This window comes from Oryx dammah, unplaced genomic scaffold, assembly GCF_014754425.2.
Source record: "Oryx dammah isolate SB20612 unplaced genomic scaffold, SCBI_Odam_1.1 HiC_scaffold_26, whole genome shotgun sequence".
Taxonomy (NCBI): Eukaryota; Metazoa; Chordata; class Mammalia; order Artiodactyla; family Bovidae; genus Oryx; species Oryx dammah.
In genome coordinates this window covers 87,424,730-87,439,542 of record NW_024070210.1, presented here as the reverse complement: position 1 = coordinate 87,439,542, position 14,813 = coordinate 87,424,730, and the positions used below count along the sequence as shown (strand labels likewise).

Here is a 14,813-nt window from a genome sequence, read left to right as displayed (position 1 = left end):
CAAGGACTTACCATGGTGGTCCAGTGGTTAAGATTCCACCTTGCAATGCAGGGGACATAGATTCGATCCCTGGTGGGGGATCCCACATGTCTCTCGAGCCACGCACCTACTGAGCCCACGCACTCCAGACGCAGAGAGTCACAACTAGAGAGCTCACATGACCCAGTGAAAAATCTCATGTGACTCAACAAAGATCCTGTGTGCTGCAACTAAGACCTGATACAGCCAAATAAATATAGGGGGAAAAGTCACAGCCTTGTCCAAAATGGCCAAAGTGAATCAGTCACAGGCCTAGTTTTTATTTCAGTGAGTTACAGAATGGATCAAATAATGGTATCCTGAAACTGTTCTGTTGGGTTCCTTTAGGACTCTAACAATTCTTTTCTCTTTTAGAGTGTAGATCAAGCTGATGTGCATTTTTGGTATCTTAATAGTTTATAGTTTACAGGCTTTGGGATCAGCTTTTTAAATATATATAATTTTACTTATTTATTTTTGGCTGTGCTGGGTCTTGGTTGCTGCTGGGGCTTTTCTCTAGATACGGTGAGCAGGGCTACTCTGGTTGCAGTGCGAAGGCTTCTCACTGTGGTGACTTCTGTTGCTGCAGAGCACAGGCTGTAGGGCACTTCAGTAGTGTCAGTTCCTGGGCTCTAGAGCCCAGGCTCAAGGTCTATAGCACATGGGCTTAGTTGTCCCGAGGCATGTGTGATCTTCCCAGATCGGAGATTGAATCCATGTCCCCTGCATTTGCAGGTGGATTCTTTACCACTGGGCCACCAGGGAAGCCCTGGGATCAACTTTCTTCAGTAAAATGATAATTACGATGTATCTTAACATTTTGTGCTTCCATTTTAAAAATGTTTTAGCGTTATCCAGTTCACTAATTTTTTGGTGTCAACTCATGGAAACAGGGAGGATAGCAATAGAAACTCAAGGCCTGGGACCCTTAAATAACTTCTCCATAATTACCCACTGATTTCAGTTATTTTTGCTTCCCAAAAGTCATGTTGTAAATTACATTTTAATAGTAATTGGTACTGTGTTTTAAAAGTTATAAGAATAGAGGTAGGTGACCTAATTTCCTGCTGCCTCTGAGAAGCAGTTGTACCCAGTTTGGGGCAGCTGTCTATCTTTTTTCTCTGGCTGTACTTCAGGACATGTGGGATCTTAGTTTTTCAACTAGGGATCGAACCTGTGCCCCCTGCATTGAAAGGACATAGTTTTAACCGCTGGACCACCAGGGAAGTCCCAAGGGGCAGCTGTCTATTAATCTTTACCACATCTCTGTTTTTTCTTTCCTTTTCTGCTTCTCTTTTCCCAACTGTGCCTTAGTGCTGTCAGGACTACTCTGAATTTTTAATTTCTCTCAATAACTCCAGAGTTTAAATGACAAAATACTGTAGCTTTATTTTTCACTTGTGTTTCTGCATTTCAGGGAATTTGATGAAAAAAAGAAAGGAATCTGTAAAGATCCATTTATCTATGAGGTATGAACAATTTATTTGGTTTTTAAACAACTCAGTCATCCTAAAATTGTTTTTAAAAGTTGAGTATATCGAAGTTGATTTACATACATTAAATGTCACCCTTTTAGAGTACAGTTCTATGAATTTTTACAAATGCATTTAGTTGTATTACCACCTCCATAATCAAGAACATTCCTATGATCTCCAAAAAATCTCATGTCCCTTTATACTTAACCCTTTCCCCTGTTTCCTGGCAACTACTGATGTTTTACATCTGTTTTTTTGTGTGGCCTTTTCTGAATGTCATATAAATAAAGCCATATGGTTTATACCTTTTCTGTCTGGCTTTTCTCAATAAGTAGAATGCATTTGTTTTATTTTCTTTTTTTTTTTAATGGCCATGCCACATGGCATGTGGGATCTTAGTTCCCCAACCAGGAGCTGAACCTTCACCCCTTGCATTGGAAGTACAGACTTTTAACTGCTCAAGTCCTGAGTATAATGCATTTGTGGTTTGACTGTGTTGTTGTGTGTATCAGTAGTTCATCCCTTTTTATTGTTGAGTAGTAGTCCATTGTATGAATGCAGTTTGGTTATCCGTTCAGCATTCAGACTGGATTGTTTCTAGTTTTTAATAATTTTGCATAAAGCTGCTATAAACATTCGTGAATTTATTAAGCATCTAACATGCCAAGTGTTCCATAGGTAAAACTTCCCATAGAACTTAATCCTCTAAAACAATTAACAAACTAAAATAAATTATGTCTAAAAGACTAGCTGAGAATATCATTTATGACATCAGTGTCATAAATGATAAGTGTTAATATCCATGTATATGAAATATATGAAAAGCTCTTAAAACCAATAAGGAATGAAGATAATCATAATAGATGAATAGGTAGAGGATAAAAATAAGTGTTGGAGAATACTGTTGAGAGTCCCTTGGACTGCAAGGAGATCAAACCAGTTAATCCTAAAGGAAATCAGTCCTAAATATTCATTGGAAGGATTGATGTTGAAGCTGAAACTCCAGTACTTTGGCCATGTAATGCGAAGAGCCGTCTCATTGGAAAAAACCCTGATGCTGGGAAAGACTGAGGGCAGGAGGAGAAGGTTGGATGGCATCCCTGACTCAATGGACATGAGTTTGAACAAACTCCAGGAGATAGTGAAGGACAGGGAAGCCTGGCGTGCTGCAGTCCATGGGGTTGCAAAGAGTCAGTTGGACACAACTTAGTGACTGAACAACAATAATTCAATCCACAACAGTATTTGATCAAAAACGAAGTAGATACGAGGCTCCCCTGCTCGTTCAGTGGTTGGAAATCCACCTGCCAGTGTAGGAGTCACGGGTTTGATTCCTGACCTGGGAAGATCATACATGCCCTGCAGCAGTTAAACCTGAGGGGACAACTACTGAGCCTGAGCCTCCTGGAGCCTGTGCTCTGCACTGAGAGAAGCCACTGCAGTGAGAAGCCCACGCACAGCACTGAAGGCCTAGTGCAGCCAAAAATTATCAAACTCAGGGTTTGGTAGATTAGAGTAACAAAGCATCCTTTGCCCTCTGTACTTGGTATCTAAATGCTTCAGTTTCCAAACTAAGAAATTAAATAGGTTCAAGTAATGAGAGATGATTGTCAGTAATAAGCATATTAGTGGCTGTTGACCGTCATTAGTGATCGAATAAATGAAGTTTATAAAATAACAAGATACTATTTTTTGCTAGGTGAGATGGTAAAAAGAATGTAAATAGTGTGTTGACATAAAATGAGAATGCGAATATGTGAATATGACGTTTGAAAGGCAATTTGACCTTTCAAATGTATCAATGTGATTTTAGATACTCATCTTAAGAAAGTAATTAAAAGGGAACTTCCCTGTTGGTCCAGTGGTTAAGACTCCGAGCTTCCACTGCAGAGGGCATGGGTTCATCCCTGGTTGGAGGAGCTCCACATGTTGTGGGGTGCAGAGGAGGTAGTAATTAAAAAATATTCCTTATCAGTTATTATAGCATATAATTTGAAAATGTACAGATGTTGAATAATACGGAATTAATTACGTGATGGTAGCTCCATGGCACTAGACAGCCTAAAAAAGTTTAATGGCATGGAAAGAAGTTCATGATATAAAACTTAGAATATTCTATTTATTTATTAAGCAAAAATCTATTGCATTATCAAAATAATCTATTTCTATTTAAGTAGGTTTATTTATATGTCTGGGAAAAGATTAGGCAAAATATACACCGATAAGACTAATAATAGTAGTGACTACTCTGGCTATGTGGGTCAAGAAACCATAGTTAGAACAAGACATGAAACAACTAACTGGTTCAGAATTGGGAAAGGGGTACATCAAGACTGTATACTGTCACCCTGCTTGTTTAACTTCTATGCAGAGTACATCATGTGAGATGACAGGCTGGATGAAATCACAAGCTGGAATCAAGATTGCTGAGAGAGATATCAGCAACCTCAGACATGCAGATGATATCACTCTAATGCCTGAAAACAAAGAGGAACTAAAGAACCTCTTGATGAGAGTGAAGAGGAGAGTGGAAAAGCTGGCTTGAAGCTCAACATTCAAAAATCTAAGGGACTTCCCTGGTGGTCAGTGGCTAAAACTCCCCGCTCCCAATGCATGGGACCTGGGTTCAACCCCTGGTCAGGGAGCTAGGTTCCACATGCCATAACTAAAGATCGAAGATCCTGCATGCCACAACTAAGACCTGGCACAGCCACAAAAAAAAAAGTCTGAGATCATGTCATCTGGTCCCATCACTTCATGTTAAGTAGAAGGGGAAATAGTGGAAGCAGTGAGAGATTTTATTTTTGGGGGTTACAAAATCACTGAGGACTGTGACTGTAGCCATGAAATTAAAAGATGTTTGCTCCTTGGAAGGAAAGCTACGACAAACCTAGACAGTGTATTAAAAAGCAGACACGTCACTGACAAAGGTCCACATAGTCAAAGTTACAGATTTTCCAGTAGTCATGTATGGATGTGAGAGCTGGACCAGAAAGAAGACTGGGCCAAAAAATTAATGCTTCCGAACTGTGCTGAAGAAGACTTGGACTGTGAGGAGTTCAAACCAAGAAAAAGGACTTCAACCCTGAATATTCATTGGAAGGACTGTTGCTGAAGCTAAAGTTCCAGTACTTTGGCCACCTGATGTGAAGAGCTGACTCACTGGAAAAGACTCTAATGCTGGGAAAGATTGAAGGCAAAAGGAGAAGGGAGCAGCAGAGGATGAGATAGTCGGATAGCATCATCGACCTAGTGGACATGAATTTGAGCAAACTCTGGGAGATCATGGAGGACAGAGGAGCCTGGTGTGCTGCATTTCGTGGGGTGGTGGCAAAGAGTTGGACACAACTCAGGAACTGAACGACGACTGGTTAGTAGAATATAGATGAGCTTTATCTGTTAGCTATCTGTTTTCAAACTTTTCTACAATAAATGTTTATTGTAATTGGAATGAAGAAATACACAGTACCTATAAAGTGATAAAGTTCTAAATTTCATGGAACAGTCAGAAAAAATAATGTTTAGTAAAGAGCTAATTTTATGGTTCCTAACAGTAAATCCAGGATGATTAGGGGAAGAGGATGTCAGTGTGGTCCTAATCAAAAGGCCTTACAAGGCAGGGTGCTCTCTAGGTGGGCCTTGAAGCATACAGATACAAAATATAATAGCTTGGTTTTGTTGTTGTTTTGACCACTCTAGGCTTGCAAGGATCTTAGTTCTCCAACCTGGGATTGAACCTTTGCCCTCTGCAGTGAAAGCTTGGAGTCATAACCACTGGACTTCTAGGGAATTCCCCAGCTAGACTTTTTCAACATGAAAAACAACATGGGCAAAGAATAAATGAAATTGTATTTTTAAAACATTAAGTCTTGTTCAGTTACTTGCATAGAACTGGTCTTTATGTGTTTAAATATTTGTACATATATATATGTGTCTCTATAACATATAACATAAAACCTTAATCTGTTTTTAATAGGCTGATATTCAAGTGCAGTTGATCAGCAAAGGCCAACCAAACCCTTTGAAAAATATTCTACATGAAAATGAAACCATATTTATTGTGGAAAAAGTGGTAAGTAGTGCTTGGGCTTTGTGGCTAATTCTTAACAGCCAAGTTTGGTTTCTGAGGGATAATCTCAAATGTACACATTTTCATGTCAGCGTATAGTGTGGATTCTAACATCTTTTAGTAATAAGTAGAGTGCTGTCCAATAGATAATGTGAACCACATATGTAATTAAAAACTTTCTAGTAGCCTCATAAAACAAAAAGGTGAAATTAAATTTCATACTGTAAAATTTACTTTTTCTTTTGTTTAGTTGTGTGAATTTTAACACACTTTATACAGTCTGGTAGTCATCACCATAATCAGAACACAAAACGGCTCCATCACCCTGAAAACTCCCTGGTGCTATTCCTTTAAAATCATTCCTCCTTCTCCCTCACTGTAGCGTGGTCTTTTGAAGAGTATCATGAATGGAATCATACGAAAGTGTATAAACTTTTGAGTCTGGCATCTTTCAGTATAATAATGCCTTTGAGATTCATTCAAGTTGTATGTGTTTAGTCGTTCTTTTAGTTGCTGATCCATCCCTGATCCAGAGAGCTAAATAAACAAGTAATATCATTTTTGTACAAAGCCCTATGTGAGCACGAGTTTTCTTTTCTGTAAATAGCTAGGAATAGGATTGCTGGGTCTGAAATTATGTTTATAATGTTTTTTTAAAATCTAATGTTAATCATTTCAATAATTAATATAAAAATCAAAACGAGATTTTAAGCTCTTTTTTCCCATACTGCATCTTCAAAATTTGGTATGGATTTTACACTTAAATCTCAATTTGACCTGGCCACATTTCAGGTGTTCAAAAGCCACATGTGACTGGTGGATGGCTATTGTTACACACAGCATAAGTCACTATGACTCATGAATTTCTACTTTAATTTTCTCTTGTTAAATCTAACAAGAGTTCAGTTCAGTCTCTCAGTCGTGTCGGACTCTTTGCGACCCCATGAATCGCAGCACACCAGGCCTCCCTGTCCGTCACCAACTCCCGGAGTTCACTCAGACTCACGTCCATCGAGTCCATGATGCCATCCAGCCATCTCATCCTCAGTTGTCCCCTTCTTCTGCCCCCAATCCTTCCCAGCATCAGAGTCTTTTCCAATGAGTCAACTCTTCGCATGAGGTGACCAAAGTACTGGAGCTTCAGCTTTAGCATCATTCCTTCCAAAGAAATCCCAGAGTTGGTTTCGTTCAGAATGGACTGGTTGGATCTCCTTGCAGTCCAAGGGACTCTCAAGAGTCTTCTCCAACACCACAGTTCAAAGGCATCAATTCTTCGGCGCTCAGCCTTCTTCACAGTCCAACTCTCACATCCATACATGACCACAGGAAAAACCATAGCCTTGACTAGATGGACCTTAGTCGGCAAAGTAACGTCTCTGCTTTTGAATATGCTATCTAGGTTGGTCATAACTTTTCTTCCAAGGAGTAAGCGTCTTTTAATTTCATGGCTGCAGTCACCATCTGCAGTGATTTTGGAGCCCCCCAAAATAAAGTCTGACACTGTTTCCACTGTTTCCCCATCTATTTCCCATGAAGTGATGGGACTGGATGCCATGATCTTCATTTTCTGAATGTTGAGCTTTAAGCCAACTTTTTCGCTTTCCTCTTTCACTTTCATCAAGAGGCTTTTTAGCTCCTCTTCACTTTCTGCCGTAAGGGTGGTGTCATCTGCATATTTGAGGTTATTGATATTTCTCCTGGCAATCTTGATTCCAGCTTGTGTTTCTTCCAGTCCAGCGTTTCTCATGATGTACTCTGCATATAAGTTAAATAAGCAGGGTGACAATATACAGCCTTGATGTACTCCTTTTCCTATTTGGAACCAGTCTGTTGTTCCATGTCCAGTTCTAACTGTTGCTTCCTGACCTGCATACAGATTTCTCAAGAGGCAGGTTAGGTGGTCTGGTATTCCCATCTCTTTCAGAATTTTCCACAGTTTATTGTGATCCACACAGTCAAAGGCTTTGGCATAGTCAATAAAGCAGAAATAGATGTTTTCTGGAACTCTCTTGGTTTTTCCATGATCCAGCAGATGTTGGCAATTTGATCTCTGGTTCCTTTGCCTTTTCTAAAACCAGCTTGAACATCAGGGAGTTCATGGTTCACATATTGCTGAAGCCTGGCTTGGAGAATTTTGAGCATTACTTTACTAGCATGTGAGATGAATGCAATTGTGCGGTAGTTTGAGCATTCTTTTGCATTGCCTTTCTTTGGGATTGGAATGAAAACTGACCTTTTCCAGTCCTGTGGCCACTGCTGAGTTTTCCAAATTTGCTGGCATATTGAGTGCAGCACTTTCACAGCATCATCTTTCAGGATTTGAAATAGCTCAACTGGAATTCCATCACCTCCACTAGCTTTGTTCATAGTGATGCTTTCTAAGGCCCACTTGACTTCACATTCCAAGATGTCTGGCTCTAGATTAGTGATCACATCATCATGATTATCTGGGTCGTGAAGATCTTTTTTGTACAGTTCTTCCGTGTATTCGGGACCTTCTTATTTTTTTCATCACTTTATAATTACATCCTTACACCTTTGTGTTTTAAATAGGGAAACCATTCTGGCCGAGCAGTAGCAGTGGTTTAGTTGAGTGCTGATAATGCTGTCATTTTACACAGTTACTTTGGGGCCAGGACCCGTTTTTTGGGTTTATCGTTTCTTGAAGTAGATAGAAACAGGATATAACAGGGGAAAGTGGACTTTCCTTTAGAAGGAATGCCTCTGTTTGCTTTAGGACCTGCATGCTGTCTGGATGGGGATTGGGATGCATGAACAGAGAGCACTCTGTTTTACTTACTACACAAAAACTCCTTTCTGAGGAGGGGACTACTTTATTTGTTTTCTGTATTAGTGGTGCTTATTTATGGTGAACAGATGCTTGGAAAATAATTATAAGTGAATTATGTGACTGAATTTAGACTTTTGTTATGAGGAGAGAGAAAATGTGTGTAGAGCAAAAGCTGAAAGATGAAAATGAGTTTCTAGGGAAAGGTAAAGAGGAGCAGAGGAATTTGTGGAAATTGGTTGAGATACTAGTGAGAAAACAGCTTGGAGTTGTGAGGACTGGAGTTCAGTGAGGTCCTGGCATTTTTGGATGGGAAACAACTAAAATGGCCTTCATTTCTGCAAAGGTCAATAGAGCTTACAGCATGAGTTTTAGTTAGGTGGATAATACTGAAAAGTAGGATGGAAGGGAAAATGACATTTCTTGGATACTTCTAGGAACTATTTGGAAACCCAGGCCTAGAAGGGAATAAAATCTGGAATCTGGCAGAAGAAATTCAAAGTTGAGGATACATCTAGGTCAGATAACTAGTAAGTATTCACTGCTAGAAGACCTTAGTGGACAGGAACTTGAGTTTTTAAGTCAGACTACCTAGATTCAGGGGCTTCCTCGATGGCTCCGTGGGAAAGAATCCACCTGTAACGTAGGAGACCCTGGTTCGATTCCTGGGTCAGGGAGATCTTCTGGAGAAGGGATAGGCTACCCACTCCAATATTCTTAGACTTCCCTTGTGGCTCAGCTGGTAAAAAATTCGCCTGCAATGTGGGACACCTGGGTTCGATCCCTAGCTTAGGAAGATCCCCTGGAGAAGGGAAAGGCTACCCACTCCAGTATTCTGGCCTGGAGAATTCCATGGACTGTATAGTAGTCCATGGGGTCGCAAAGAGTTGGACTCAACTGAGCAACTTTCACTTTACCTAGATTCAAATGTGGGTTTTGCCGCTCAGCTGCTTATTCTATATAAGCTATTCAGCCAGCCACTAGCTCAGTTTTCAGTCCATAAAATAGGGTTATTAATAGGATCTTTCTTAGGGTTTTTATGAAGAATAAAAGCTTGGAACAGTAGCTTGTACATAGTACATGCTCAGGAAATATTATTTCGTTTAATTTCTGTTATTATTGGCAGTACTGAGCTATTTCACTACTTAAACATGTGGATATGAGAAACACAAATGAGAGCTGAGAGTCCTAAGAGGAATAGACTTAAGAAGTAAGGGCTGTGCATTAAAAAGAATGAAATAATGCCATTTGCAGCAACATAGCTGGACCTAGAGACTGTCATACTGAGTCCGAGGCACTGACTTGGCTTCCACAGGCTGCAGGGCTCTGCTGGCTGCTGGAAACCCTTAGGATATGTGTCTTCCTGAAAACTAACCAAAGTTGTTGCTGCTGTTTTAATTTTAAGAATTCTATTTGAATATCTTTCTAAAAGATAGGTTTCTTCCTTAATATACCATTGACTCCTGAACAACACAGGGCTTGGGGTGCCCCACCATCTGTGTTGCTGAAAATCCTAGTGTACCTTTACAGTTGGCCCTCTGTATCTGTGGTTCTATATCCACAGATTCAACCAATCATGGGCTGTGTAGTACTGCAGGATTAATATTTACCATTGAAAAAATCCACATGTAAATGCACCTGCCTAGTCCAAACTTGTGTTGTTCAAGAGACAACTGTATTGGTATAGTGTAGTTTAGTATATACTACCAGGACAGGGAGGCCTGGTGTGCTGCAGTCCATGGGGTCGCAGAGTCAGACACGACTGAGCAACTGAACTGAATTACTAGTATAGTATAGTATTAGTACTAGTGTTATAGTATGCAATTAATATTATAATATAGTGAAATTGGGAACAATATTAGGATTATAATATATTATTAGTACCAGTATTATAGTATAGTATAATATAATATAGCATAGGATTAGTATAATATAGCAAATCAATATAGTCTGGAACCATATACCCTATATTTCTATAATAATGAGGTAACTAATGTCAGCTGCTGTAACAAATCCTGGAGACTTAGAAAATGAGTAGAAACGGCTATGAACCTTTAAGTTCGGGGAATGACAAAATCGGAGTCTCCCATGGGTTTCCCTTGATGTTTTGTATATAATTTTGTACATGATAGAGCACTTCCTTTTCTGATGGCGTCATATACTTCCTTTATCAGTAGCAACATAGATCAATATCTTCTTATAGGACAGTGGAAATACTTCTGATGAGTGGTGAGATGTATTGTTACCCCATTGGTTTCTAGCTATGATTCTTGTCATAACCCAGTCATTTTGCGCTTCAGGGTCTGGAAATCAGTACATTGTTCTAGCATAGTGAAGAGTTGACTTTACCATAGTGTTCTCTTACCTGGTTAAATAATTAAATGTTTTTAAAGCCTTTAGAAAAGGAAGAACCAAGTCATATTGAAGAGCTACAGTCTGAAGACACTGCTATTTCTGATCTCTCTACTGGTGAAAATGTTGGGCTGCTTGCTTTACCAATTGGGAGAGCCAGGTAAGTTTTTCTTACCGTAGAGGTGGAGGGTAGGATTTAAATTCCCCTGGCAGGCTACAGTCCATTGAGTCGCAAAAGAGTTGAACACAGTTTAGCAACTAAACAACAAGAAATTCTTATAAACATTGGGGAAAGCATAGGTATTTAGCCCAGATCCCTCTCTTTCTCCTTCCCCCACCCCCTTGATGTATGTACTTAATGCTCTAAGGATAGTTCTGAATACTTGACTGTCCCATGGGTAACTCAAGTGTGACCAAGATGACTTGGTGATCTGCCTGTTCTCCATTTCCTTCTACTGTTTCATGTTGTTGCTTCATAATTGTTTTCCTTACTTCTAATCTGGTTCCTTGCCAGTCTTTTTTCCTCACTCCTGCCAGAGTGATTGTATGAAAGCCTGATTATGTTGCTTCCATGTTTAAAAAGCCTTCTGTGGTCCTTTTGCCTCGTGATAAAATCCAGATTCCTCCTGAGTGACACATAGGACACAAAGGAACCTTCAGCCTCCAGTCCAGTGCCCAGCAGGGATTTGGAAATATGCAAGGGTACTTTTTGATTGTCAGGATGACTCAGGGGAGCTGTTGGCCTGAGCCATGGATGGTAAATGTTATGCAATGCCTGGGGCTGTCCTGTCCAGTGAGGAATTATCCCACCCACATGCCAGAAGTACCCCTGTTGGAATCCCTACTGCCTCTGTCTGCTTAGCCAGCTTCACTACCCTCCCACCTCCTACCATATGACTGGTCTCCCTCAACTCTAAAACCAAAAGTATTTGCTATCAAGGAGTCCTTTAGGATCTGGTCATATATATATTAGAGAATAAGGGGTCTTCCCTGGTGGTCCAGAGGTTAGGACTTTGCCTTCCAACGCAGCAGGGGTGTGGGTTTGATTCCTGGTCAGGGAGCTAAGACCCCACGTCCCTCCTGGCCGAAAAGACAAAGCATAAAGCAGAAGCAATGTTGTAACAAATTCAGTAAGGACTTTAAAAATGGTCTAAACAATCTTTAAAAAAGAAAATACTGGAGAATAAGGACTGTAGTAGTATTCAAAGTGACTTTCCTTCAGAGTGGGTTTTTTTGTTTTGTTTTGCTGTGTAGAAACTTTTAAAATCTTTTGTAGTCAATCACTCTTTAATGGCTTCTTGATTTTAAGTCATATTTGGCCTTTTTTTCTTTCCTCTCCCACAACTTGAGAATTTTTTTATTCACGTTGTTTTCTCCAGCCAGTGATTGTTTGGATTCATCCATATGCTTATCATTTCTTTGCTCTCCATTTCTTCTTGCATTTCAGACCTTCCTTCTGGGATTATTATATTTCTTTTCTGAAGTACAGTCCCTTAGAAATGCCTTTTCTGAACATATGTTGGTAATAAATTTATTTTTCATCTCTGAAAAATTTTAAGCAGTATTTTTGGGTAACTTTTAATTCTGATGCACTCTCAAATTTACAGAGAAGTGTAGAAGAACAGTACAAGAACTTCTGTGTACTCTTAACCAGGTTTCACCAAAATTTACATTTTGCTGCCTCTGCTTTGTGATTCTATGGCTTATTCCTCCTCCCCTCTTCTCCTCCTCTTATTCCTGTCCACACCCCATCTATATAACCACACACACACATTTTTGTAATGAAATATTGACAGTATGTTGGAGACACTGTGCTCTTTTACCCTTGAATACCTCACTATGTATTTCCTAAAACCTAGTACCTTCTCTAGTATAACCACACAACAGTTATCAAAATCTGGGAATTTAACATTGTTAAAATAATACTATCTAATTCGCAGACTATATTCATGTTTTTGTGTTCCGTGACTAATGACCTCAAGCATCTCTCTATGTATTTATTGACTTCTTTCTTCCTTCTCCCACCCCTGGCTTTATTCAGAAGTAATTGACATATTCTGTTATTTCTTTTGCTTAATCTCAGAGCCTGCTTCCACTCCCATTGACCCTGTAGCCCCACCATACTGAGCTCTCTGCTTGTGGTAGCTATACTTTGTCAGTTTTTGGTGTGTGGATCTTGATCTGTCTGGTGTGCCCGGCTCTCACTTCTTCTCCGGTGAAACACTTATGTATTTTGCCACTTAATTTCCAGATTTTTGTTTCTGGGACACAGTGATAGTGTGATGTATAAGAAGACGCATATTTGGTCTTGGTCCACTGTTCCTGGAACCCAGCTCCTAAAACCCTTTGGAATTTCCTAAGGGTTGAGAAGAATAAAGGTGTCTTTTTTAATGCTAATGAAGTGGTTTTTGGACCTCCCCACCCCGAGTAAATTATGGATGGGGGCTGGTTGCCTGGGGAACCAAGCCTGTGAGTAGGGGGTTAGAAGTTTGAGTCCTACCCAACCTCTGGAAGGGAGAGGGGCCAGAGTTTGTTAAGTTTAGTCACCTGGTGAGGGGTTGGGACTCAACCCCTCCCTAAGTTCAGTTAGTCACCATTGTGACTATGTAATGAAACCTCCATTAAAACCCAAAAGGAGACGGCTTGGAGAAGCCCTAGGTTGGTGAACACGTGGAGGTACGGGGAGAGCAGCTTGCTGGGAGAGGGCATGGAAGCTCTGTGCCCTTTCCCCCATACCTTTTCCTTTGCTTCCCTTCCATCTGGCTGTTCCTGAGTTCTTCCCTTGTGTAATAAACTAGTAATCTAGCAAGTAAACTATTTCTCTGAGTTCTGGGAGCAAATTAATTGAACTTAGGGAGCGGGTTGTCAGAACCTGTGATCTGTAGACACATAGATGACAACTTGGACTTGGAACTGGCAATGCAGGTTGGAGGTGAGGCAGTCTTGTAGGACTGAGCCTTTAACCTATGGTTGCTGATGCTGTCTTTGGGTAAATAGTGTCAGAACTGAGTTGAATTGTAGGGTACCAGCTAGTGTCAGAGAATTGCTTAGTGTAAGGGAAAAACCCCACTTTGGTATTGGTACAGGATATTAGATGGTGATCAGAAGTGGGATCAGAGTCAGCATCGTAGCTACTGTTCATGATATCTTTGGAAAAGAAAGCTTCTGACTGATCAACGATCTCTACCTCTAATTTATTCTTCCTTCTCTTGTTTCCAAGGCAGTTAATTGGATTTTATGCCATGGCTCACAATCCTAATATGACCCATTTGAAGATTAATCGGCCAGTTACTGCCCTTCCTCCTCTATGGGTAAGGTGTGATGGTTCAGATCCTGAAGGTATCAGTTGGCTGGGAGCTGAGCTTATCTCAACCAGTAGCAACATCACAGGAATTGTCTTGTACATGGTCACCTGTAAAGGTGAGAGCTCACTCCTCTTTTGTGGAGGTGTATGTATTTATTTATTTGTGTAATCACTGTTTCGTAGTTTTTACTAAAACTTGATATATATCAAGAGCGAAGTGCACACAATGAAGCTTGTGTAAGCCACCACGAGTCTGCTCTAGTGTGTAACCTGCAGCATGTGGGAGACATTTCAGAGACAGATTTCCAAAAGTCTAAATAGGAGTTTATGGCTGTTTTATTTGGGTTTCATTTCATTTACATGTGTGTATTTTTTGAAATTTTCATTGGAAAATGAAAAAGTTGAATAGAATGATAATATAATTCCAGTGTCATAATAGGCATTTAATTATACTTTTGGTAGTAGTACTGACCTTTGTTACACTTTACTTGTTTTAAGAACATTTCATCTGTAGTTTAAAATTTACTTTTGATAGTTATTAGTATTGTGAATTAAATTGTAATTTTCTAGCTCTAATGATGTAATTTTGAACTGTACCTATAAAGTTGTTTTTATCATGTCCTACAGTGGATAAAAATTATTCTGTAAATCTTGAAGACCTAAAAAAGTCACACAAGAAAAGACATCACTTGTCTACTGTAAGTATTTCTCTTTCATATTATTTTCTTCTAACTGCTGTCAATCTGCCTTCCTAGTGTAAAGGATTTTTTTCATTCCTAATAGGACTAGATATTTTTCTATAATATC

General features: G+C 39.7%; 1 protein-coding gene across 4 annotated transcripts in view; it reads left to right on the top strand.

Annotated features, from left to right (window-relative positions):
• ZWILCH (zwilch kinetochore protein) overlaps positions 1-14,813 on the top strand; it is a 42,722-nt gene that overhangs the window by 3,151 nt on the left and 24,758 nt on the right. For 3 of the 4 annotated variants that reach the window (XM_040225806.1, XM_040225805.1, XM_040225804.1), the window contains exons 2-6: positions 1,436-1,487; positions 5,470-5,565; positions 10,744-10,862; positions 13,923-14,122; positions 14,634-14,704. In XM_040225806.1, coding sequence (XP_040081740.1) covers positions 1,436-1,487; positions 5,470-5,565; positions 10,744-10,862; positions 13,923-14,122; positions 14,634-14,704 — 538 coding nt within the window. The remainder of the gene's footprint in view (positions 1-1,435; positions 1,488-5,469; positions 5,566-10,743; positions 10,863-13,922; positions 14,123-14,633; positions 14,705-14,813) is intronic. The other variant, XM_040225809.1, reaches the window with a different exon arrangement.